General features: G+C 49.5%; 4 protein-coding genes across 5 annotated transcripts in view; 3 read left to right on the top strand and 1 right to left on the bottom strand.

Moving 5' to 3' along the window:
- Nucleotides 1-35: 35 nt before the first annotated feature.
- On the top strand, nucleotides 36-10,845 carry cdkl1 (cyclin dependent kinase like 1 (CDC2 related kinase)). Its single transcript, XM_030356886.1, has 10 exons — nucleotides 36-488; nucleotides 1,024-1,411; nucleotides 3,125-3,246; nucleotides 5,129-5,201; nucleotides 6,359-6,449; nucleotides 7,004-7,204; nucleotides 7,828-7,910; nucleotides 8,310-8,366; nucleotides 8,933-9,088; nucleotides 9,259-10,845. The coding sequence occupies exons 2-10, from the start codon at nucleotides 1,244-1,246 to the stop codon at nucleotides 9,358-9,360; spliced, it is 1,053 nt and encodes a 350-aa protein (XP_030212746.1). The 5' UTR covers nucleotides 36-488; nucleotides 1,024-1,243; the 3' UTR covers nucleotides 9,361-10,845.
- On the bottom strand, nucleotides 10,542-13,838 carry dmac2l (distal membrane arm assembly component 2 like). 2 transcript variants are annotated; one of them, XM_030356895.1, is made up of 5 exons: nucleotides 13,665-13,838; nucleotides 13,409-13,515; nucleotides 13,039-13,247; nucleotides 11,777-11,948; nucleotides 10,542-11,367 (listed from the first exon to the last, which is right to left on the bottom strand). In XM_030356895.1, the coding sequence occupies exons 1-5, from the start codon at nucleotides 13,800-13,802 to the stop codon at nucleotides 11,256-11,258; spliced, it is 738 nt and encodes a 245-aa protein (XP_030212755.1). In that variant the 5' UTR covers nucleotides 13,803-13,838; the 3' UTR covers nucleotides 10,542-11,255. The 2 variants fall into 2 exon arrangements, with proteins under 2 accessions (XP_030212755.1, XP_030212756.1); XM_030356896.1 differs by having other exon boundaries at nucleotides 13,613-13,743.
- Nucleotides 13,721-20,942, top strand: l2hgdh (L-2-hydroxyglutarate dehydrogenase). The gene is given in 14 exon segments (XM_030357137.1): nucleotides 13,721-13,936; nucleotides 15,260-15,375; nucleotides 16,081-16,232; nucleotides 16,825-16,956; nucleotides 17,771-17,933; nucleotides 18,042-18,076; nucleotides 18,245-18,309; nucleotides 18,311-18,410; nucleotides 18,892-19,049; nucleotides 19,647-19,778; nucleotides 20,209-20,290; nucleotides 20,292-20,312; nucleotides 20,314-20,497; nucleotides 20,938-20,942. Coding segments are annotated over 14 exon segments (1,425 nt in total). The 5' UTR covers nucleotides 13,721-13,856.
- A 538-nt stretch (nucleotides 20,943-21,480) lies between these two features.
- sos2 (son of sevenless homolog 2 (Drosophila)) overlaps nucleotides 21,481-24,397 on the top strand; it is a 44,603-nt gene continuing 41,686 nt past the window's right edge. The window contains exon 1 of the mRNA XM_030356824.1: nucleotides 21,481-22,451. Within this exon, the coding sequence (XP_030212684.1) occupies nucleotides 22,419-22,451 (33 nt within the window). The 5' untranslated portion in view covers nucleotides 21,481-22,418. The remainder of the gene's footprint in view (nucleotides 22,452-24,397) is intronic.

Here is a 24,397-nt window from a genome sequence, read left to right as displayed (position 1 = left end):
CTGTAATGTCCCTCGATCGTTTGAGCGTCACTAATTGGTCTCGCTAGGGAGACGCGTCATCGGATGTTGCTATTCTTGTCTCGACTGTCACTACACATCTGCAAGTTAATGTTTTCGGATAATTGTATGAAATGAAACGTGTAGCACCATAGCGCCAGTTTTTTTCTTCTGGTACCGTCGCGTGCATTCGTGCGTTTAAGTATTTAAATTAAAACTACGGTTCCTCCACCTCCACCTTCCGTCACACACGCACCACTGTACCGAACAGAGCAGTTGGTGGCCGGCAGGGCTGCTCCGACGCACTGGGCTGAAGGGGAGAGGTGGAGTCTCCGTCCAGTTCCTATGGGGACGGTCTCGAGAGGGGGGAAAGCCCTGGTGAGAAGAACCAGTCTCGGTGAAGCCCAGCTCCCAGCTCCGTGTGGCTGAGCTGTCCTCCTCCTCCGAAGGATCCCGAAGCGCGTAGGACGACGACTCTGCACCGTTATTCGGTGAGTAGCGAAGGTTTCGAAAAGGCGACATTGATGAATTTGAAATCATGTCCATTGACCGAGCGTAATATCGAATTTTTTAAAGTCTTTAAAAATGGAACACGCTGTTATTGGGGTGCAACTTTGGGGAGTCGTATTGATTATTATCGGGTTATGTAGGCCTACAGGGTCTGCCTTGTGTATTAAAGTGTCCAGAATGTTTTATAATACGGTCGGTCGGGGGAGTTGGGTGAGTGTCCCGGTAGAGGGGATGACACTTTGATTTGCCTGAACGTCAATACGCTCCTGGTGTCCCGCACCTCGTCCATCTCAAACACTCTGCATTGGAACTGTTGAGTTGCGTGATCCGTCGGGACGCCCGTGGAACGTCGCGTGCAGCTCTGCCGCCACTTTGATCTGAGGCGCGTCGTTTTGTGTTTGTGTATGTTCAGGCTGCGCTCGTGTGTGTGTGTGTGAGCACAGCCTGTCTTCTTAAAAGTGGTTGATCATCCTGTAGGCCGATCTCATCATCCGCCAGTGTGTGCTTACTTTTCAGCCGACAGAGGACGCCTACCTGTCGGATCAGTACTGTCGGTTCGATCCCCTCGGAGGCCCGCCTGCCGGATCAATCCCCACGGAGGTCCGCCTGTGGGATCAGTCCCCTCGGAGGTCCGCCTGTCGGATACGTCCCCTCGGAGGTCCGCATCTCGGATCATTTCCCTCGGAGGTCTGCATCTCGGATCAGTCCCCTCGGAGGTCCGCCTGTGGTCCTGGTCATGGAGAAGTACGAGAAGATGGGGAAGATCGGGGAGGGCTCGTACGGCGTGGTGTTCAAGTGCCGGAACAAGGACACCGGACAGGTGGTCGCCATCAAGAAGTTTGTGGAGTCGGAGGACGACCCGGTGATCCGGAAGATCGCCCTGCGAGAGATTCGGATGCTCAAGGTATGCGGGAAATAATATTCTCTAGACACAAGGGTTAAAGGAAACACTGACGGTAGATTGTGGAGGCTGTGGGATTAACAAATGTTATGAAGTAGAACTGTTAGTGCCTGTTATAGGCTGATCTATCAATAATATAACAATAACGGGCCAGAGTATAATCACGTGTGAAGGCGGGCGGGATCTGTCCGATTTTAACTCGCTTAAAATAATACATTTGCAATATTAATTAGCTGTGTTAAGTAGTAATCTTAATAAGTAGTGGATCTACTTTATTGTGTTAATTTAGAAATTTGTTTCCTACCGCTTCCCTTCTAAACATGGGACGTTATACCCTGGCTGATATGATCTGCTCCTCTCTGGATGATGTTATTATGACGCTATTATAACATGATAATAATATCATGTTATTGTAACATCCTCGTTAGGATCTGAACTCGTGCTGTTTGAGAGAGGCCTGGCCCCTCGTTAAGACGCTCCGTCCTGTCGCCTCGTTAAGACGCTCCGTCCTGTCGCCTCGTTAAAACGCTCCGCTCCGGAGGTCATTATGATCATAACGATTCCTGGCCTCCACGACGAGGAAGCCTATTTTATACACTGTCTGTCGTCTATATTCGTTATGGTATTATTTGAGCTATAAGCTTAAAATAATATGTATAATAATATAAGTTTATACGTTTAAAATAAAGATTGATTTTATTATTAATAGTAGTAGTTTTATTAGTGTGAAATAGACCAGCACACACACACACACACACACACACACACACACACACACACACACACACACACACACACACACACACACACACACACACACACAGTGAGGCGCTCACAACAGAAAGAAGGAGCCGGTTGCCAGGGGCGACCGCATGTTTCATTAGGCTACTCCATCTCTTTAATTTTCCTCTTTTTCCCCAATCAAAGACGTTCATTTACATACGGGTTTTCATCTGACATGAAAGCCTGTGTACTGTGCATGGCCGGCCTACGGATTTAGACTTAGATATGCTGCTTCTCAATTTAATAAATAGTTTTTCCAAGTGCCATTTTGTTTTTGTTTTTTTCCTTCTACGGTGAAGCACACTAAAGTTAGTGTGTGTGTTCACCTAGACTCTGTGTTCACCTAGACTCACCTAGACTCCCCCCCCACAAACACACACTCCCCTCTTACGCACTTATTGTACGTCGTACAGCCTTGCACTTTATGTTCTCACTTATTGTATGTTGTATGTCTTTGAACTTTAAAATAGTACTTAGCATCGTGTAGCATCTTATCCTAGCTATCTTTGTTGCACACGGGGAACGGGTTATTTAACCTAGCGATTGTGAGTGCTAGCGATTGTTAGTGCAGTAAGGATGTTCTATGAACATCCGTGTGTCTGTGTGTATTTTGGTAAATCCGGCCCGCCAACAAATCGCTTAATGAAGTCGAGCTCTGAAGATGAACAGTAATTTAACTAATGCAAATCAATTCTAAAAACAAAAATTAGTATTATAATTAGCACATAGCATTGAGAGAAGGCCACTAATAATGGATTCATCTCTTTCTTGGCCTGATGTTCTATGAACATCCTTACAGTACCGACAGTGATATACAGTTTTTTCTTTCTTCCAATAAATTTACTTATTGGACAAAACGTCTTCTAAATGCCGTGTGTGTGTGTGTGTCTGTGTGTCTGTGTGTGTGTGTCTGTGTGTGTGCGTCTGTTACAGCAACTGAAACACACCAACCTGGTCAACCTGCTGGAGGTGTTCCGCCGTAAGAGGAAGCTGCACCTGGTGTTCGAGTACTGCGACCACACGGTGCTGAACGAGCTGGACCGCTACCCTAGAGGGTAGGACCACCAGGACTAACCTCTAACACAAAGACCACTACCCCAGAGGGTAGGACCACCAGGACTAGCCTCTAACACAAAGACCACTACCCCAGAGGGTAGCACCACCAGGTCTAACTTTTAAAACTAAAAGCCCTGAGCCCCCAAACACAGGGACCCATGTGACCTGCAGCCCACCCGGGCACAGAACGCATGAGCCGGGTACGAACAGAGCACGCTTTTATTTTGGTAAATCCGGCCCGCCAACAAATCGCTTAATGACGTCGAGCTCTGAAGATGAAGAGTAATTTAACCATCACAAATCAATTCTAAAAACGAAAATTTGTATTATAATTAGCACATAGTATTGAGAGAAGGCCACTAATAATGGATTCATCTCTTTCTTGGCCTGCGTGTTTGTACAGTCCAGCCACCTAGAGATGTCTCACTCCTTCAGACAGAGCTCAGAGATGTCTCACTCCAGTAGAGACAGCTCAGAGATGTCTCACTCCTTCAGACAGAGCTCAGAGATGTCTCACTCCTTCAGACAGAGCTCAGAGATGTCTCACTCCTTCAGACAGAGCTCAGAGATGTCTCGCTCCTGTAGAGACAGCTCAGAGATGTCTCACTCCTTCAGACAGAGCTCAGAGATGTCTCACTCCTTCCTCTCCTCCCCATCCCACACCCCACTAAAATTGATGCTGCTATTTTAGCCCCCCTGATGTTACGGGCCATCTCCACGGTAACCAGCCTGCGCACTGTGGAATGTTTACAGTGATGCCCCCCCCCCCCCCCCCCGAAACACTTCCCTCCTCCCCTCATATTTCACGGACTAAAGAACAATTTATCCCCCCCCCTCCCCCCTCTATTAATCGGCAGTCTCAGAGCCCGATTTAGCTGTTGCCCCGGCGACCCTGATAGACGGCCACTGAATCAATACAGCGCCTGTGTCCGGGGCCCATATAGCGGCCCTCACAAAAGCCGGGGCCCCGTCTCTCTCTCCCGCCCGGGCCCTGCAGAGAGAGGCTCTGGGGGGGAGACGGGTCGGAGCGGGGGGGGGGGGGGGGGGGGGGGGGGTTATTTTCCTCCTGACCTCCAGATGAGTTGTTGACCACTCCTTACTCCATGACAACCAACCACCAACACAACTACTAACGCTGACGACTACTGCCGCTGCGAGCCGCATGAAGATGGTAGCATTGAAGCGCTGGCTGTTGGTTGTCATGGTGTGAGGAAGTGCAGTGTGGTGGATTAGAGAGCTGGTCGTCATGGCGTCAGGAAATGTAGCAGAACTGTAGTTGGTTGTCATGGCGATAGGGAGTGTAGGTGGATCAGAGAGCTTAAGTTGGTTGTCATGGCGATAGGGAGCGTAGGTCGACCAGAGTGCTGAAGTTGGTTGTCATGGCGATATGGATAGTAGGTCGATCAGAGAGCTGTAGTTGGTTGTCACGGCGTCAGGAAGGAAAGGGGATGGAGAGCTGTAGTTGGTTGTCATGGCGATAGGGAGTTTATTGTTTATTGAATGGATCCCCATTAGCTGACGCCGAGGCGGCAGCTAGCCTTCCTGGGGTCCATAGGAAGACTAGCTGAGTGTAGGTGGATCAGAGAGCTGTAGTTGGTTGTCATGGCGACAGTAAGTGTAGGTGATGGAGAACTGTAGTTGGTTGTCATGGTGACAGGAGGTGTAGGGGATGGAGAGCTGTAGGTGGTTGTCATGGCGATAGGACGTGTAGGTGGATCAGAGAGCTGAAGTTGGTTGTCATGGCGATAGGTAGTGTAGGTGATGAAAAGCTGTAGTTGGGTCTACTTCCCAGAGCAGGTGTGGGTGGTAGCCTGGTTTAGGCGGTGTCCTTCTGGGGAACATGATGAGCGGTGGAGTGACGGAGGTTCTGCTGTTCCCCAGGGCTCCAGAGCAGCTGGTCAGGAACATCACCTGGCAGACGCTACAGGCCGTCAACTTCTGCCACAAACAAAACGTAAGAACCAGTCGGCACGTCTGTCCCTCTTTGTCTGCCTCTCTCTCTCTCCCCCTCTCTCACTGTCTCTTACTCTCCTTCTCTTATTTCTTTCTTTTGTGTGGGTTTTTTATTTGACAACATGAATAGGGGCCATTTTTATTTGCAGCATTTTCGCCCCCAGTTAAAAACCTCCTCCTAGTCCTCATACAGTGTCCTCGTCTCCTCCCCTCTCTCCCCTGTTCTCTCCTACCTCCATCCCTCCCCCTTTCACACTCTCCCTCCCCCCTTAACTCTCTTCCTCCCTCCTCTCCTGACCAATATCTCCCTTCTTCTTTCCTACCGCCATCCCTCCCCCTTCACTTTCTCCCTCCCCCAGCTCTCCCCTCTTTTCCCCTACTTCCATCCCTCCATCCCTCCCCCCTACCCTCTCCCCCTCCCCCGTCTCCTCCCACTAAGCCAGTGTTTTTACTGTCCCGCTTTTACAAGAATTCCTTCTCCCTGACTGACCAGCAGTTAATGTATCACTCGACAAAACAAACTCCACAGGTCCGCACACACACACACACACACACACACACACACACACACACACACACACACACACACACACACACACACACACACACACACACACACGCACACACACAGACGGACACAGGACACGCACGCACACATACATGCAACACACAAGAACACTCACATATACACATACAGACACAGAAACAAGACACAAGACACGCATACATACACACAAGCACTCACGTACACGTACACACACACACACACACACACACACACACACACACACACACACACACACACACACACACACACACACACACACCCCTTCAGCTGATCGATGGCCCTCCAAACAATAAGTGAGCCCGAGCTGAATGAGCTCTTAAGTGGTTGAATTTTGGCGCTCCTGTTCCCAGACTCCAGAATGAAAACAGGAACAAAGCACTTCATAATCACGAAATCATGATACAATAAATCATAATACAATGAATTTAAACGGTAGTATTGAACACTTGGAAATTGTTTGTGTGTGTGTGTGTGTGTGTGTGTGTGTGTGTGTGTGTGTGTGTGTGTGTGTGTGTGTGTGTGTGTGTGTGTGTGTGTGTGTGTGTGTGTGTGTGTTACTCAGTATATTCACTGGGTGGTGTGTGTCTCAGTGTATTCACAGGGACGTGAAGCCTGAGAACATTCTCATCACCAAGCACCAAGTCATCAAACTCTGCGACTTCGGCTTCGCCAGGATCCTCAGTGAGTATCCTTCATACCGCCTCCTGGTGGACAAACTGTGTATTTTCCCGTTGAACGTTATAAATGTTAAATACAACAAATGTAATGCCATGTATTGCCATTATTTTTTCCGGAATCTGAAGGCTGAGATTAGAGTTTAAACAACATATTCATCAGTGTGTTGGACACAAGCATTAATAGCATTTGCTTACTACTTATATAGCTTGAAGTTGTTGATGAAGCCCATTATTAGCGGTGCTGTAGGTAAGAATCGATAGTTGTAAAGAGAGAGAGAAAGCAGAAGAGACAAAAACCAAAAAAAACTAAATCTCATCTCCCCTCCGTTCCTCCACTTGTTGCACGTCCCGCTCGGCTCCTTTGATTGACAGGCAAGATAGATTACCCTAACCAATCAGGGGAGAGATGCTCCTATGAGCCAGAAATGAGCAGGTGTCCTAAGGTGGCCTGCCTCAGAACAGACCTTTAACAAAACAGACTTTCAGACCTTTAACCAAACGGACCTTTAACGGAACAGACCCTCAGCATGACCTCTGACCTCTGACCTCTCTGCCCAGCCGGCCCCAGTGACTACTACACGGACTACGTGGCGACCCGCTGGTACCGGGCCCCGGAGCTGCTGGTGGGGGACACGCAGTACGGGCCCCCCGTGGACGTCTGGGCGGTGGGCTGCGTGTTCGCAGAGCTGCTGTCGGGGACCCCCCCCTGGCCCGGGAAGTCAGACATGGACCAGCTGTACCTGATCCAGAAGACCCTGGGTACGCCCCGACACACACACACACACACACACACACACACACACGTCAGCACGCATGCACATGCATGCACGCATACACAAACAAACACACCAACACACACACACATACACAAAAAAACAAACACACCAACAAATACACAAAGAAACACACACACACAAACATACAAACACCCATACGCAAGCACGCACGCACAGATACAGAAACAAACACACCAACACACACACATACACACACAAATACACAAACAAACACACCCACACAAACATAGAAACACCCACACTCACGCACACAGAAACAAAAACACCCCCACACGTACACACTCATACAAGTACACACACCCACACACAAACGCACACATTCAGAAACAAAGAAACCCACAAACACATTACGCACGCATACAAACACACACACACACACACAGACACTGCTGTAACAAAGATTCCACCATGGCTAGCACTGCAGTGACGGTGGTTTAAGATGCCCTTAAGTTAAGAGAGCCCAACGTCCGCAATGCAGGCGGAATCTCATTGGCACACGATGACATCATTTTTGCCCCAAAAACAAAAGAGAAGCGAGTGTGTCGTTGAAGCTCCTCTGAACGGACCCCGCGGTGTCGTCCCCAGGCGACCTCACCCCCCGCCACCAGCAGGTGTTCAGCAGCAACCAGTTCTTCAGCGGAGTCTCCCTCCCCGAGCCCCTGGACGTGGTGGGTACACTCAGTATACAGTACTACCTACAGTACTACCTACAGTACACCAATGCTCCCTGGACGTGGTGGGTACAGATACACTCAGTATAAAGTACTACCTAAAGTACACCAATACTCACTGGACGTGGTGGGTACAGATACACTCAGTATATAGTACTACATACAGTACACCAATACTTACTGGACGTGGTGGGTAGAGATACTCAGTATACAGTATTACCTACAGTACTACCTAAAGTACACCAATGCTCCCTGGAAGTGATGGGTACAGATACACTCAGTATAAAGTACTATGTACAGTAAACAGTACCACGCATAGTACACAAACCCGTTTCTGGCCCAGTCACGTCACCACAGTGAAATAATCCACGGTGTCCTGTGACTGTGTCTCTGCAGGAGCCTCTAGAGCAGAAGTACGCCCAGGTGTCTCACCAGGCCATGAGCCTCATGAAGGTACCGCAGGGCTTCTGGGTGTGAGCCATCTGGATGTGTTGGTGTGGATGTGCAAGGTGTGCGTGTAATCTGGCCGTGAGAGGTCTGAACGTAATCTGGGTTTGACACCTTCAGAGTGTTTCATCCGAATGTGTAGTCTGGGTGTGTAATATAGATATCTAATTTGTACTTAAAACATCAATATAAAATCCAATCTGGCGGTGTGTAATCTGAAAGTGTAATCTTAGTGTTTAATCTGATGAATGAATATGAATAATGAATAATCTGAATGATCTGGTGTGTGATCTGAAAGATAGTGTGTCATCTGTATAATCAAGTTTGTAATCTGTATAACCTGGTGTGTAATCTGTATAACCTGGGGTGTAATCTGTATAACCTGGGGTGTAATCTGTATAACCTGGGGTGTAATCTGTATAACCTGGGGTGTAACCTGTGTAATCTGATGTGTGACCTGTGTAATCTGGTGTAACCTGTACAATGGGGTGCAACCTGTATAATGGGGTGTAACCTGTACAATGGGGTGTAACCTGTATAATGGGGTGCGTAATCTGGTGTGCGGTGTGCAGGGCTGCCTCCGGATGGACCCCTCTGAGCGACAGACCTGTGAGCAGCTGTTGGAGCACCACTACTTCGACAGCCTGCGGGAGAAGAGCAGCTCCCGGGAGCACGAGCGCGCCACCAATAAGAGGCCGCGGCTTCCCCGCAAGCACCTCCCCCCCGGGGTGCGTCACTCAAACGCCGCCTCACATCGTAACACTTCCTGTATTGGATTTACATGTGTGGTATACAAAGTGGGACTTTGACATCCTTGACAACGGTTTATTTCTCTGCTAATGTTCTTCAAGATCTCCGACTGGGGTTTAATTAATGCATTGCTCTGTTCTTCTTGCAGTATTTGCCACAGCTCACAGGAAGCAGTATTTTCCCCGCTCTGGACAACAGGAAGTACTACAACAACCTGCGCAAGTTCAACTACCACCTGCCCAACATCTAAACTGCCTTAACTACCACCTACCAAACATCTAAACCGGTTCAACTATCACCTACCCAACGACTAAACCGGTTCAACTACCACCTACCCAACATCTAAACCGGTTCAACTATCACCTACCCAACAACTAAACCGGTTCAACCATCACCTACCCAACAACTAAACCGGTTCAACTATCACCTACCCAACAACTAAACCGGTTCAACCATCACCTACCCAACAACTATACCGGTTCAACTACTACCTGCCCAACATCTAAACCGGTTCATCTCCAGCTAACCTGTTCAGACACCTGGCAACTAAATCATATCACCTCCTCTCCACATCTAAACTGGATCAACCAGCGGACATCTAAACTGGTTCCACCTATCTACCACTACTAGATTGAGCTACTGTACATCCAAAGTGGATTACCCACCTGACAGTTTAAGCGAATCAGGTACAAGAAACTAAATCGGTTCTAGTTGCAGCACATCTCAACCTGAAGACCTGCTCGGCATCTCAACTGGAACACCACTCCATGTCTGAGTTTACAATCAATACTTTTAGCAGAACCCACTTCTTGTCGTCCTCAGGAAATGACACCTGTGGCACTTTTCTACGGCAAGCAAGATGGTTCAATTTCCATTGTGTTTTTGTTTTTTTTTATACTTTGGGTTTTTGCCGCGTCACTCGTGTGTGACGTCACTCTATGCACTCTGCCCGGTAGGAACGCTGCCTGTATTTGGCTGTGGTTGAGTTTCTATATGAAACGCTTTCTTTTTACAATGAGCGATAATGCTCTGCTTGTAGGTTTACTCAGTAGACTTAGGAAGGGAGGGAGAGAATACACTGCCTTTCCTGTTTGCCAAATGTATGTTTTTATATATAAATATAACGGACTCTGTAAGAGAGATGGGTGTTTGGTAATACGTTAAATGTTCTAGAGGATGATACCGGTTGTTATAAGTAGTATCAGGATTACCATACAGCAGAGTTTGGACATTTCAGTTAAAATGTAAACTTGAACGTAATGATCTTTTTGGCGGTTATGTGTTCATGAAAACCTAGTTCATCTGTGTTTTCCCATCTCCATGCCGACTCTCCAGGCCATTCGTCACTCCACCAAACCATCAATCCACCAAACCATCAATCATTCCAGACCTTCAAACTGCCATTCTAGAAAACAGGGGAAATGTGGGAAATCCACTTATTCAAAATAAACATTTATTTTCAGCCAGGAGGGAAAACAAATCTTCATCAGTTCACAAAGCAATTTCCTCATGTTGACACACAATCACCCTCACATATATACGTCAATGGTGCTAAAGAACTAATTTCCCTCTGGCTGTGGATCATTTACCAATGCCAAATTAATCTGTAATCCCTGTTTTCCGCCCACAAACCCTTCTTAAATATACTCCTATAATCTGAGTATATACTGCACTTGTATACCTTATTACTACTTTGTATGTTAAAAATATAATAAAACCACAGTAGTCGTGTCTACCAAAGTCTTTGGTGCCCACCTTTCTGTAAAGTGCAGTTCAAAACGCGCCACTAAAAATATGCATCCTTAAATACTTTCAGAGCAGCTTGGCCAAGCTCTGGTCTCCATGGCAACTAAAACCACACACGCCGGCGTTCATATGCAAAAAAACATTATCATGTCATGCTGGTCACACAACGTCCAAAGATTCCAACCATCTCGGTAGTGAACAGATCCCTACCAGTATAGCCAAAAAATAAAATAAAATACATCTCTTTAAATGGCGTATATACGGAAGGAGGATTTTATTGTTCTAGTTGTCGTTTCCTTCTGCCCCTGGTTGCTCAGCGTATGGTAAGGGTGTTAGTGGGCGGAGTCAGCGCCATGCTCTCGTCTCGGCTCGTATCATATGGTCTAAACGGGAACGAGGTCAGAGGTCAACTGTGATGTCCAGCTTGGGCAGGGCGGTCTTCAGTCTCTCCAGGGTCTGGTCCCGGTCCTTCACCCCCGGGAGGTCACTGAGGACCAGCCGCTGCAGGTTCCTGGGGACGGGGGGGACAGGGGGGCGATACACACACTCAGTCAGTCTGCCTGCATGGTGCTATACTGCTATGGAGCCATTTAGTGTGTGCTTTTATCTGACTAAGTGGCAAACATGTCATGGAGGAGCAGGTAGTGGTTAGAGCATCTGGATAAGGGACGCCTAGAAGTGGACTTAGGTCGTAAGAGGGAATCAAACCCAGAATCTGGGTTTTCGACTAACGGAAAACAGCGTTATCCCTTTAGAAAATATTGTACTAAATTCTCATCCTTACGTGGCTATGTGCTGTATTCAACACGCTTTAGTGAGATAAAAGGATGGGGCATCATTAGAAAACGGCTGGGAACAATTAATGCAAATTCTAATGGTTCTGCCTAACAAAAACAGTACATTTCAAAGTAAAAGCGCACCCCAGCTTGTGCAGGGCGATGAGCCCCTTGTCGGAGACGTTCCCGCAGGACACCACCTCCAGGCTGCTCAGGGTGCTCTGCAGGACCTCTGTGGAGCTCAGCCTCTCCAGGCAACCGTCCTCGATGTAGACGCACCGGATGAGCTTCACCTCCTCCAGGTGCTGCAGGCCATCTGAGGGAGGAGCACAGCACAGCTAGGATAAGATAAGCTAGGCTAAAATAGGCTAAGCTATGCTGTGCTGCAGGCCATCTGAAGGAGGAGCACAGCACAGCTAGGATAAGATAAGCTAGGCTAAAATAGGCTAAGCTATGCTGTGCTGGAGGCCATCTGAAGGAGGAGCACCGCACAGCTAGGATAAGCTAGGCTAAGCTAAGCTAGGCTAAGCTAAGCTAGGCTGCGCCGCAGGCCGTCAGCAGGAGGAGCACAGCACAGCTAGGATAAACTAGGCTAAGATAAGCTAAACGGACGCCACTGTGTCACCAGTGACATCAGAAGAGGGCGTGGCCACCTAGTCCTGTCCGATCATCCAGTCACATTTGAAAATGTGCTAAAAAAGGAACATTTATGTGGAAGGTTATTCACACAAAAATGAAGCAACAATGAAAACTCGACATAAAAAAACAATTCCCCTCCGTGTTAACCCCCTCTCGGGCCTTATCGTGGTAGGACCTCGGGATCACCGTCATCCCAGGAAAGCCAGCAGCCGGCTCCCGGTGTAAGACAGCCCGGTCCCGTCGGAGCATTTAGATAATTGGTCTGGAGAACGGGGTGTGCTTTCACCTCTACCGCTATCTAGTCACCTCACCAGGGATCACGTTTAACAGTAGGAACTTCAGACTCCGGACACCACAGAGACAGGCCGTCTGATGTCAGAACCGGATTGAGCATGCTAACCCCCGGCCAGGACCCTGCATCTTCAGAATCACGTGCATTTGTCTGTCCTACCGGAATCACATTGGTCCCACCCGGGGTGGGACCCAAAGGAGCCTGGGGTGGGGTATGCCCACCTTAAACATTGGATTGCCCATCATAACCCCTAAATCTGGCATATAAATAAGTTATAATTAGTCAAGTATACATTTACTGCACCTCTTTTAAAAGGGTAAAATAACAGTATACAGTTCACATGAGAAGTGGGTGGCTACCTCAAAAGGGTGCAAAAGGTTACAAAAATCTTGTAGGAATGGGTTACAAGAGCAGGGAATGGGTTACCCGGGCAGAGGCCTGCATTCCCCTCTGTGCAGTAACACGTAACACGTACCGAGATGATCAAATCCCCTGTACATGATGCACGACTCGGTGGCGTCGATGCCCTGGATCTTGTAACGGTCGAGCGGCCCGGTTGGCAGGGCGTTGTAGTCGTGATGCCAGCGTTCAAACCCCAGGAACCGGACTTTGGCCCCGCAGCGAAGTAGCCACTCGGCCGCGGCTCGGTCCGGCCCGATGGCCTTAATCCTCTCATAGTCCACCCTGCATTGGGTCACGGGCAGACAGCATACGCAGGAGTAAATCAACGACAATACGCACACACCACCTGAATGAGCCAAGCGTTTATTCGATGAGGTAAAGGTAAATTATAATGTAATTAAAGTGTTAATAACAATATAATGTATGTATTGATGCTTCCCCACCTGTTGAACACCGCATTGATCCAGCCCCAGAAGTGTCTAGTAGTGCCGCCGCCCCTCGTCCACACAGAGTTGCGTAGCGCCGCGGATAAAAGTCTCATGTTCCTGAACTGGAAACACAACCACAAAACACACACAACACGTTGAGTACATCGAGACGGGAGATACACAGTACACCAAACGCAAATCAAAAGATGACAGTCTCACATGTCCTCTGGCCAGTGTTGACTGTTTACATCCTCGGTCTGTGAACCTTTACCCTTTGCGACGTCGCGGCAACGCGTCCTCTGATTGGCTGACCCCATTTGGATGGGAACGCACCCGTAGCTCGTCGCCGGTGAGACTGACAAACAGACACACGGGAAGAAAACAATAAGACACCAAACCGCCTGTTCATTTATGTGATGAATGGTAAGCGGTAGCTCCAGGGTCGCGTTACAACACCGGGAACATGATCCGAGTTCTGGTCTCTGTTGTGGGCGCTGCGAAGCCCAGAGCACCGCACAGTACGACCGCCAGATATCTCCACAGGTAAGCGCTCCTGCACATTCAGAAGAAAGTACACAGCGAGTGTACTTGTAGTGGTAAATGTTTCCTGTACACAGCCATGAAGTTCTGAGGAGCGACATTCGCCCGTTGATTCGGGTTGATCGATCGCCTGACAGGTTTCGAGCTGATCGCCGATAACGTAAAGCCGATTACAAATGTCTGCAAACGGGAAGGATCTGCGTCAAGGACACTACCACGACGGTCATGTTGCGTAACCTTTTCAGCAAATCATCACATCTGTGTCCCTTATTAACTCGGGTTAGACATGCTGTTTGGATAACTTCCAGCACGATTGGGTTTCTGCCAATAAATAACCACAACAAACATCTATATAAAGGTTATTTATGATTCAATCAAACCATGGTGATAGAGTTATTATGCACATTGCTAGTGTGCATAATTCGCATTCAAATAGTCGAAACAATCAACTTTGACAAGCTGAAATCTCTTTAGTCGGAGTACAAGTTGGTATCATAAAAGAATTGTGCAGTCAGAAAAGAATGTGTGCTTCATGTGTGTTTTATTAGGCTCAGAACGTTTCTTGGAGTTGCTGTACAAGGATGTGTTGAGGCAGGCAACTGGTTTAAGAGTCACGTGACGGTTATATTCTGTCTTCTATTCTGCTTAAAGCAGACTGTTCGTATGAGAACCAGATCCTGTTACACGTCCCCATCAGGCTAAATACTATTATTATACTATTAAATCCTATCGAACAATAAAAGAAAAACCGGTCCTAGCAAGTCTAGCCGGTTGAGAGATTTGCATTGGAAAGGGGGCCTTGGTTGGTATAATTAATATTATACATTGTATTAGTAGAGTAAATGTTGCCATTTCCTTATTTCTGTCGTTATTTATTCATACTATTACACTGTTATTATCGAAGCAGCATCTGTAAATCACATGGGAGATTATTGCCCAGAACCAAAGAATCCTGACGATAACCCTGATTCTCATACTTCTCTAACGTGGGGCATTTCCTCCTTTGCTCACTTCGTCTGCCTTTCATTGGTGAGACTGTTGGTGTGAACCTCACCATACCAGGGTCTGTTTAGCCAGTATGACGATATCTGGTGTTGGAAAGACACCACTCCTGTGGCACTGGATAAATACTGAAGGACTTTCAAAATAAGAGCCAAAATAAGATTTCCTAAACAAATTAGAAGACCCTTGCAAACTTAAAAACACCTTTTATAACCTTTATAAATATTGAATCAATAACAGAAAACCAAGTCTCTTGTATTTTCCTGTTCCTCCTTTCTAACGTCGACCCCTGACCCCTGACCTCTGACCCCTGTGTGTTTCCAGCTCCTACGACGTTGCGGTGGTGGGCGCCGGCATCGTTGGCCTGGCAACGGCGAGGGAGCTCATCCTCCGACACCCCTCCCTCCGCTTCGTCCTGCTAGAGAAGGAGCAGGGGCTGTGTGAGTGTTTCTAAGGACCCGTCACCGTGTGTACTGTTGCTAAGGAACGTCGGCGTGGGTCCTGTTGCTAAGGGCCGGTCGCCGCGTGTACTGTTGCCAAGGGACAGGTCACTGTGTTTACTGTTGCCTAGGGCCGGTCGCCGTGTGCATTCTGTTGCTATGGGCTGGTTACTGTGTGTTGCTAAGGAACAGCCACTGTGTGTAGTTTTGGAAGGGCTGGTCCCTGTGTGTTCTTTCTGTCTGTCATTTGACTGTCTGTCCACCTGTCTGTCTGCACCACCTGTACCTGTGTATCTACCTATAGTTTGACTGTCTGTTCTCCTGTCTGTCCACCTGTCTGTCTGCCCCACCTGCACCTGACTGTCTATCCATAGTTTGACTCTCTGTCCTCTTATCTGTCACCTGTCTGTCTGCACCACCTGTACCTGTGTATCTACCTATAGTTTGACTGTCTGTTCTCCTGTCTGTCCACCTGTCTGTCTGCCCCACCTGCACCTGACTGTCTATCCATAGTTTGACTCTCTGTCCTCTTATCTGTCCACCTGTCTGTCTGCACCACCTGTACCTGTGTATCTACCTATAGTTTGACTGTCTGTTCTCCTGTCTGTCCACCTGTCTGTCTGCCCCACCTGCACCTGACTGTCTATCCATAGTTTGACTCTCCGTCCTCTTATCTGTCCACCCGTCTGTCCGCACCACCCCCAGCCCTCCACCAGAGCGGCCACAACAGCGGCGTGATCCACAGCGGGATCTACTACACGCCGGGGTCTCTGAAGGCCCGTCTCTGCGTGCGAGGCGCAACGCTGGCCTACGACTACTGCGACCGGAAGGGCCTGCCCTATAAGAGATGTGGAAAGGTCAGCCTCACCACACTCCCCCACCTCCCCTTAGGTTAGAAGTCCACACAACTGTCGGACAGGACCTTCCAATGCGACCCTCCACTGTCCCATGCTGTCTAGTTTGCGGTTTAGTTGTCGGGCAGATGAGGTTTTGTCCAAAGCAACGCACAGGGGTTCCACCTGTGAGTGGGATTAGCCATTGCAAGCTGTTTGTAAAATCGCAAAATTCGTGTGTTTTAGTGACATCACAAGTGGCCGTGTCCACCGATGTATGACGGATAGATGAGCAACATTTGCTACAGGCCGCTGGGTACGCTGGTAGACGGAGCTATCCAGCGTACATCTAGGTGGACACGCCCACTTGTGATGTCACTAAGCCACAGGGAAGGGCCGATTTTCAAACGGCTTGTAACGGCTAATCCCACTCACACCTGGTGGCATGTCATCACCCCTTTGAGGGGCAGGTAGTGGTGGTCATGGCCTCTGACCCCCCCAGCAGGTGGTTCAGGCCTGGATCCCAGATGTCCAACTGTCTACCTTTTTCCATTACCCTGAATAAGACGTCCTTACTCGTGATGCCGGCCGTGTGGTGACGTGTGTTCCCTGTCAGCTGATCGTGGCGGTGACAGGGAGGAGGTGCCCCGGCTGCGGGCGCTGTAGCGAGCGCGGCCTGCAGAACAACGTCCGGGACCTCAGCATCCTGGACGCCAAGGGCATCCGGGAGCGGGAGCCCTACTGCAGGGTAAGAGTCCCACCCCCCCCCTCCCCGATACGGTACGGGGTTGTGTCCTCTTCAGGGTAAGAGTCCCACCCCCTCCCCGGTACGGTACGGGGTTGTGTCCTCTTCAGGTAAGAGTCCCGCCCCCTCCCCGGTACGGTACGGGGTTGAGTCCTCTTCAGGGTAAGAGTCCCGCCCCCCTCCCCGGTACGGTACGGGGTTGTGTCCTCTTCAGGGTAAGAGTCCCCACAGAGGACCCCCTCCCGGTAAGGAGCTGTGAGGAGGTCTTTGTATTAGTGATGTCCTCGTGGAGAATGGTGTCCGGTCCTTCATTCTTAAGGTGAATTGAGCCGTAACCTTTGAACCCGCAGTCACTCATGAAATATAAAGATAACTATTTATTTATCTTTGATTTGTGTTATTGTTTTTTGTGTCATGCACACACACGAGGACACCAACAACCAGACATTCAGTTTCCCCATCTTGCAAATGAAATCTGCTTCAAAATAGTTTCCCATCCCGAGGCACTCCTCAAGTTCTCCTAATCACTGTAGCAAATGCCCACAGCTAGCGCCACCCTCCACCTAGGTGGTGTTTCTGGGCTCCTCGTGATAAAGGACTCAGGGTGGTGGTGTTGAAGCTGGTTTTTACTGTAAAGTCTGCCGGTAATGACCCAGGACATGGTACCCTATGCTGCCGTGCAGGACCGGGCAGGCTGGTGAGATGGTGAATATTAAATGGGGACGCTTCTTTAACCGGAAGCTTCTCTTGGTCCGCACCAAACCAGAGGTTCTCAGGGAGCTAGAGCGAGGGTAGATACTGCCTGTGTTCTCTGCAGGGGGTCATGGCGCTGGACTCCCCCTACACCGGCATCGTGGACTGGCGCCGGGTGGCCCTCTCCTACGGCGCCGACTTCGAGGAGGCGGGCGGGACGGTGGTGACGAACTACGAGGTGAATGACATCGCCATGGCCAATGAGAGCGCGGCAGGAAGCAGTGAAGGTACGGCCCCGGGGGTACCGAGTATCAGCGAGTGACGGAAACAAGAGTCATGGCTCTTTGTGGTTGCATCGGATTATGGATCATCTTCCTGCTTTGTTTTATTTTCAGGACTGAAATATCCAATAGCAATCAGAGCCAAAAAGGTAAGGTTTGTGTTTGAGAGTGAGGGTGAGGGTGAGAGTGTGAGTGTGAGTGTGAGTGTGAGTGTGAGAGAGCTTGCATGGTTCCAATATTCCCATCTGAGGTCCTTTTTTAAGTTGATCTCATTCCATCTCTTTCGGTCTGCATGACGACCCTGTGTGTGTCCCCAGGGGGAGGAAGTGAGGTGTCGCTACGTGCTCACCTGCGGGGGGCTCCACTCGGACCGCCTCTCCAGATCTCGGCTGCAGCCCGGAGCCCCGCATCGTGCCCTTCAGGGGGGACTACCTGGTCCTGAAGCCCGACAAACACTACCTGGTGAAGGGAAACATCTACCCTGTGAGTACCTGGCCCCCGGCGGCCCTGGGGGGGGGGGGGGGGGATACTTTAGAGTTGAATATGTTTAGAGTTGAATAGATTTCCTTTCATAGATTAAGACTTTAATACTAAAAGCATACTTAAAGAGCTTAATGGATTCAGGCAAACCCCAAACAAACGATTGACCAGTTAACCCTCCTCAGCTCTCAAAGTGTCCCTTTATAAAAAAGGTATTTCCATCGGTTGGATGGTCCTCAGACCGTTGGCCCACCATCAGACGGACTCCTCTGTGTGTGGATCTAAAGTTGACCCGTCACTGGGAGTGTCTGTGGGGGGTCAAGGCCACGGCTACGTGGCCTTGACCTGCCACAGACACTCCCAGTGACGGGAAAGTGAACCGGGAAGTTGACCTGTTGACCCGTCACTGGGAGTGTCTGTGGGGGGGTCAAGGCCACAGCTACGTGGCCCGTCTCATCGTGGTCCCGCTGCCCCCTCCCCGCAGGTCCCTGACCCCCGGTTCCCCTTCCTCGGAGTGCATTTCACCCCACGGATGGATGGCAGCATCTGGCTGGGGCCCAACGCAGTGCTGGCTTTCAAGAGAGAGGGATACAAGCTGTTTGACTTTAACCTGCGCGACTTTGGAGATGCCCTCTCCTTCAGGTACAAGAGCGGGGATGTTTAGCGTGTCTTAGCTTACCGAGCCGTCCTTCATCTGGAAAGTGCTTCGGTAACGGGCGGATCGGTGACAGCGGCCACCAGCGTGTTGGCCGAGCGGGTCTGAATCCGACCGATGCTACGTGTCATTAGGATAGTGTAGGGGTTTGACTCTTGACCGAAAGGTACCAGGGTTCGATTCGCCGTGTCTCCAGCCTGCCCCAACACAATAACATGCATCTCAGTTCACGGCGGGTCACTTTGGATCAGAGCGTCTACTAACTGACAGATGTCCTTCGATTCTACAAATCATGATTTGTAAGGAGAGAGAGAAAGAGAGTAGAAAAGAGGCGAGTTTGAAGCAAACAAAATGCCCCTCCCTCTACACTCATGTTTACCTGCCGTTTAAAAATATAATCAAATAGTCTCATACAGAGCCATACACTGTAAAAAAAAAAACGCATTTCACTCACTAACGCCTTAGGTTGGCTTGGGCATTTGTACCTTTCTCCACTCGTATAATAACACTTTTATCTTACCGACTGACCCTTTTAAAGTCAACCCACATACCATATATAAAAGCGATGTTTGTGTGTCTGCCAGGGGCCTTCAGAGACTGTTCTGAAGAACATCCGGTACGGCCTTGGGGAGATGTTACCGGGGGGTGTTCATTGGCGCCCAGGTCAAACTGCTGCAGAGATACATCCCAGAGATCTCCCTCAGCGACGTGCTGCGGTAAAACCTGTCGCTGGTCTACAACACATTGTCCGCTGGCACAGGAACTCATAGATGAGCTACCATACTTTACAGCAGGCAGCACCACTTACCTCCCTAACGCCGGATATTACAATCTCATATTATACCACCCGTCTAAGATGGGCAGCACATGGATCAATGTGTGTGTGTGTGTGTGTGTGTGTGTGTGTGTGTGTGTGTGTGTGTGTGTGTGTGTGTGTGTGTGTGACACTGAGAAGTAGACTAGCAAAGGTGCACTCCCATGGGCAGAAATGTGTAACGTATTCTCTTGAATATGTCTATACATATACCCTATTTGATTTAAGAAAATCCCTATTGACAACAACATAATTTTAGATAACCCGTAAATTATTTAATATTTCATAACCATAATTACCAACATGTCTTAACTCATGAATTGTTTCCCCAGGGGCCCGGCCGGGGTGAGGGCCCAGGCGCTGGACCGCGAGGGGAACCTTGTGGACGACTTTGTGTTCGACGGCGGCGTGGGCGGACGTGGCCGGCCGCGTGCTGCAACGTCCGCAACGCCCCCTCCCCCGCCGCCACCTCCTCCCTCGCCATCGGGGAGATGATTGCGGACGAGGTGGAGGGAACGCTTCGCCCTGTAGGGGGGGGGAGAAGAGAGGGAGGGGGGGAGAGAGATACTTCGACCTGTAGGGGGGAGAGAGGGGGAGGGATGGGGGAGGGATACTTCGACTGTAGGGGGGAGAGAGAGGGAGGGGGTGGTGAGGGGAGAGAGAGAGAGAGAGGGGTGGAGGGATACTTCTACATGTAGGGGGCAAAGAGAGAGAGGGAGGGGAGAGAGAGGGGGGAGAGAGAGGGGGGAGGGATACTTCGACCTGTAGGGGGGAGAGAGGGGGGAGGGATACTTCGACCTGTAGGGGGGAGAGGAGGAAGGTAGAGGTGGAGAGACGCTTCAAACCTGTTGGGGGGGGGGGGGGGGGGGGGGAGAGAGAGAGAGAGAGAGAGGGGAGAGGACACTCCAACACATCGATAAATCAGGTCCCACCTCTACTTATTGAGAAGTGTTTAGTGATTGCTTTTTTGATTTTCGCGGTGCTGTCATATTATTAATTCACGGTTATGTTGCCTTTTGTTGTTGATTGGCCTGAGTGACTCTTGCTTTTAATGTTTACAGTATAGAACTGCTCTTCTATATCTGGTCTGTGAATCATGACGATGCTATTTCATAAATGAAAAATGTGTTTGTGATCAAACTCGGAATGACTCCCAAATGCCACGAATGTTTGTGGTTTCAGCACTACTTGATGTGCAAACCGTTTGGCCGCCTTTTGGTGGTCTTGGTAGGACAATGCAATTTAAATGAATAACTGCTTTTACAAATAATGTCCGCTAGAGGGCGACCTACAGACACAAATCTATGAGGGTAAAAAATATATATTTTTTAGCTTTATAACCTCTACCTTGTATTTTTTATATGCTTTTGATATTAGTATTCCTGAAAATTAAAACAATTTCCAGCATGGCTCGTAGTAGGTTTGTTTCCGCACTAATACACGAATCTTCCCTTTACACAAATAATTCCATAATAAATATACTTATGAAAATTATCAACAATTATCAATACTATTTTACAGTATAACGGAGACGTGCCTGGCGGACCAATAGAGCTCTCTTCTCCTCCTTTCAATGCGTCCGGAGTCACGCCGACGCGCAGTGCGTGACAGCAGCTGGACGGCTGGCTGCGCAGGGCGCACAGTCCGCCAGGGAGCGAAGGGAGGAAGGCCGTCAGAGAGTTGGTGCGAACATCATCGACTTGAGAAACTACACCAAAAAAAAAAAAAACATTCGGCCGGGCTTCATCACCGAACCTCCGCGGACGGACATGCGTCGCACTGCCCGATCCTTGGATTTTACGCGGAACCGCGCGATCGACTGCTACCGCGAAGATGAGTGAATTCGGAGTAAAGGACGGCGGAGAAAGTGTGCTTTCCGTGGAAGCGAACGGGTCGTGTGCCACAACATAACTCGGAGCGCACCGAGGCCAGCGGCAGCCTGTAGCAGCAGCAGCAGTTAGCAGGCTAATCCAACTTAGCCCTGCTAACGTTACAGGTGTCGGCCTGTAGCCGTACTTGGCGTATTTCTGCGTAGTGGCGATACGTCTACACGCCAGCGGGTAAACTATAGTGTGTCCGTGTGTTGTGTGACATGACATTGAAGTGAAGGGAACGTCTGCGCGTCGTCCGCTAGCCCACTAACGTCGTCCGCTAGCGCCACAGCAGCGCACACATCACATTTAGCAACATTGTTATTGGCTAACGAGCTAGCTCCCCTACGCTAGCATCCGCCGCGTCGCTGTGTTTACAGCGGCGGGGCTAGCCGCTCCGGCTAGCGGGACACAGGCTCTACATGCATGTGCGTGTACATATGTAGCCGTCGTTCTCTTGCCAGTCGACCCCCTTCGACGTGTTCGGATTCAGCGACACGGTGGTTTTCCGTGCCAGCGAGCTGGTTGACTTTCCCTCGCCGTGCCTGGACGCACCCACCCACAAGGAGTCTCACCCGGGGCCGATGCTGACAGCCCACCCAGGACCACGGCCACCACAGCATGCAGCCTCAACACATATATGACTTCTCGAGTGACGAGAACAGTCACAAATGGAGAGGCCTCTTGTGCAAGCGTTGCGAAAGGTAATGTTCATCCACCACCACCATCCCCCCGACGATCGGTCGATAATAATGTGGAGCTGGGGCAAGGGGGGGACCCTGTCAACACTGTAAACAGGTCTTCAGGACATGGTGATATGGATAGGCGGAGGGGGTTAAACACATTATAGAGAGGTGTTGTATTACTGTGTTGTGTATTGTGTAACAGTTGTACTCCAGACATCCAGGCATCATCTCAAGCACCCAGACATTTGATGACCGCCGCACACATCTATAGCCCGGAGTGACAGGAGCCGCTTCTCCGGGACATTGTGTTGTCTTTTTATCGCCTGGTTTCTCTTGTCAGTCGTCGCCCGGTTTCCGTTTTAATTGTTTTCCTCCTTTTTATTTTGAGGAAGTACGTAGATTTTGCGTACGCTTCTACAACGACTATCCCGTGGTTCAAAAGTGTTTGATAGACAGAAAGTTTAAGAGTTCAGCCCTTTCTTAACGCACAACAACACGCACGGCTATGCGGTGAGTTCCCACCGAGGAACCCTTGAACTGTGACAGGGGTGATGTGTTTGGGGTAGGGTGCACAGAGTTCGTTGTTGCGGTGACGAAATGGCTAACTGTACCGAAACCGTACATATGGAAAAGTGGATGCCGCATTGGCAGCTCCTATGTTGGCGTCCCGACGCTGCCATATTGAGGCGGTGAGGGCCCCTCTAAACAAACTTATGTAAGAAGTGATTCGCAGACGTTCACTCAGCCCACCCAAGCTCATTATAACCGTTTTCAGTCAGATATCACCAGATTTTTACATCGAAAAAAACAATACACTTCCTATACATTTGACTCTTTCAAACTCTCATGCCGACAATTAGAATGTGTACACACATATGTAACCATGTTTCAAATTTAAGGTGACATGATTGTCTTCGTCTGGAACTAAATGGCATTCAGACAGAAGTGCCCCAAAAGGCGACCTCCTTAAGATGGCTTCGTCCAATCACTGCCATTGAGGCACCTCCATTTTTTTTGTATTGGACCTTGGCTTTCACATTCAGTAGAAAGCAGATGAGAATTACTGCGGCTAAAATAGTTCCTTATCCTACTCCTTCCCCTCCGGTCTTTCGATATGAATGTGATGACATCCAACCTCATCTTACCTCACCACCACAGGGTGTTCCCCTTAAACATGTTGGTTTCTCCTGTTGGACCACCGCACTTCTTCAAAAATGTGTACACACTCACACACACTCTCACTCACTCACTCACCAGTAAATCCTATTCCTCCTTATGCTGGTGTTATTAGACGACACACAACAAGGCATGCATGCTCTTTCCCCTTTAAGAACTGGTTGTCAGGGGGGGGGGTCATACTCCCTAAGTGTTTGGCTGGGAACCACCACCGCCGCTGTATATTTGTCTCCGTTTGTAGCCAGTCTGGGAAGACTTGAAAGGCTCCCGAGAGCTTTTATAGGTCTGTGTGTTCAGGGAGGGTCAGGCCTGAGCGAGCGGGATGTTTCAGTCGCGGCTGGTTGTCTGTTGAACGGCCACTGTGGCTCTAGAAGAGGGACGCTAGTCTGGCGTTGTGTGGTTGGCTTCGCGCTGCCCCTCCCCCCCCCCCCCCCCCCCCCCCCCCCCCCCCCCCTGCTCACACAAGCCTTCGCTCCGTGCTCGTTGGAGGAGGTCTCCCAGCCAGAGTGCCCTGTGTGCAGTGTTTGCCGAGAGCATACACCGACGCTATGTCTGTTCCGACGCATGGAGCTTGCTGGGTCTTTCTCATTGGTCTTTGGAAGCGTGTTCCTCCACCAGTACGTGTGCAGACAGAGTGCCTCTGCCCCCTCTGAGTGGGTGCACACACGCAAGCATGTTAAAGGTGCCCCGTCCACTACTTCTGGAAAGTTACATAACATCTGAATGTATAAAAAACGTGGGTTTGGGATGAATACTAAGGCTGTATCTATTTTGTAAACCAGTGGCAG

The sequence above is a fragment of the Gadus morhua genome, chromosome 5 (genome assembly GCF_902167405.1).
Source record: "Gadus morhua chromosome 5, gadMor3.0, whole genome shotgun sequence".
Taxonomy (NCBI): domain Eukaryota; kingdom Metazoa; phylum Chordata; class Actinopteri; order Gadiformes; family Gadidae; genus Gadus; species Gadus morhua.
The sequence above is the reverse complement of the archived record's forward strand: the minus strand, read 5'-3'. Positions and strand labels throughout refer to the sequence as shown.

Excerpts from the sequence above, each read along its gene's own strand:
- cdkl1 (XM_030356886.1), top strand. The coding sequence starts at position 1,244 with ATGGAGAAGTACGAGAAGATGGGGAAGATCGGGGAGGGCTCGTACGGC. Across the intron at positions 8,367-8,932 it reads AGGCCATGAGCCTCATGAAG|GGCTGCCTCCGGATGGACCC; the intron begins GTACCGCAGGGC and ends TGCGGTGTGCAG. Across the intron at positions 9,089-9,258 it reads GCAAGCACCTCCCCCCCGGG|TATTTGCCACAGCTCACAGG; the intron begins GTGCGTCACTCA and ends TTCTTCTTGCAG.
- dmac2l (XM_030356895.1), bottom strand. The coding sequence starts at position 13,802 with ATGAACAGGCGGTTTGGTGTCTTATTGTTTTCTTCCCGTGTGTCTGTT. Across the intron at positions 13,516-13,664 it reads TTGCCGCGACGTCGCAAAGG|TTCAGGAACATGAGACTTTT; the intron begins GTAAAGGTTCAC and ends TTGTGTTTCCAG. Across the intron at positions 11,368-11,776 it reads ATCGCCCTGCACAAGCTGGG|GAACCTGCAGCGGCTGGTCC; the intron begins GTGCGCTTTTAC and ends CCCCGTCCCCAG.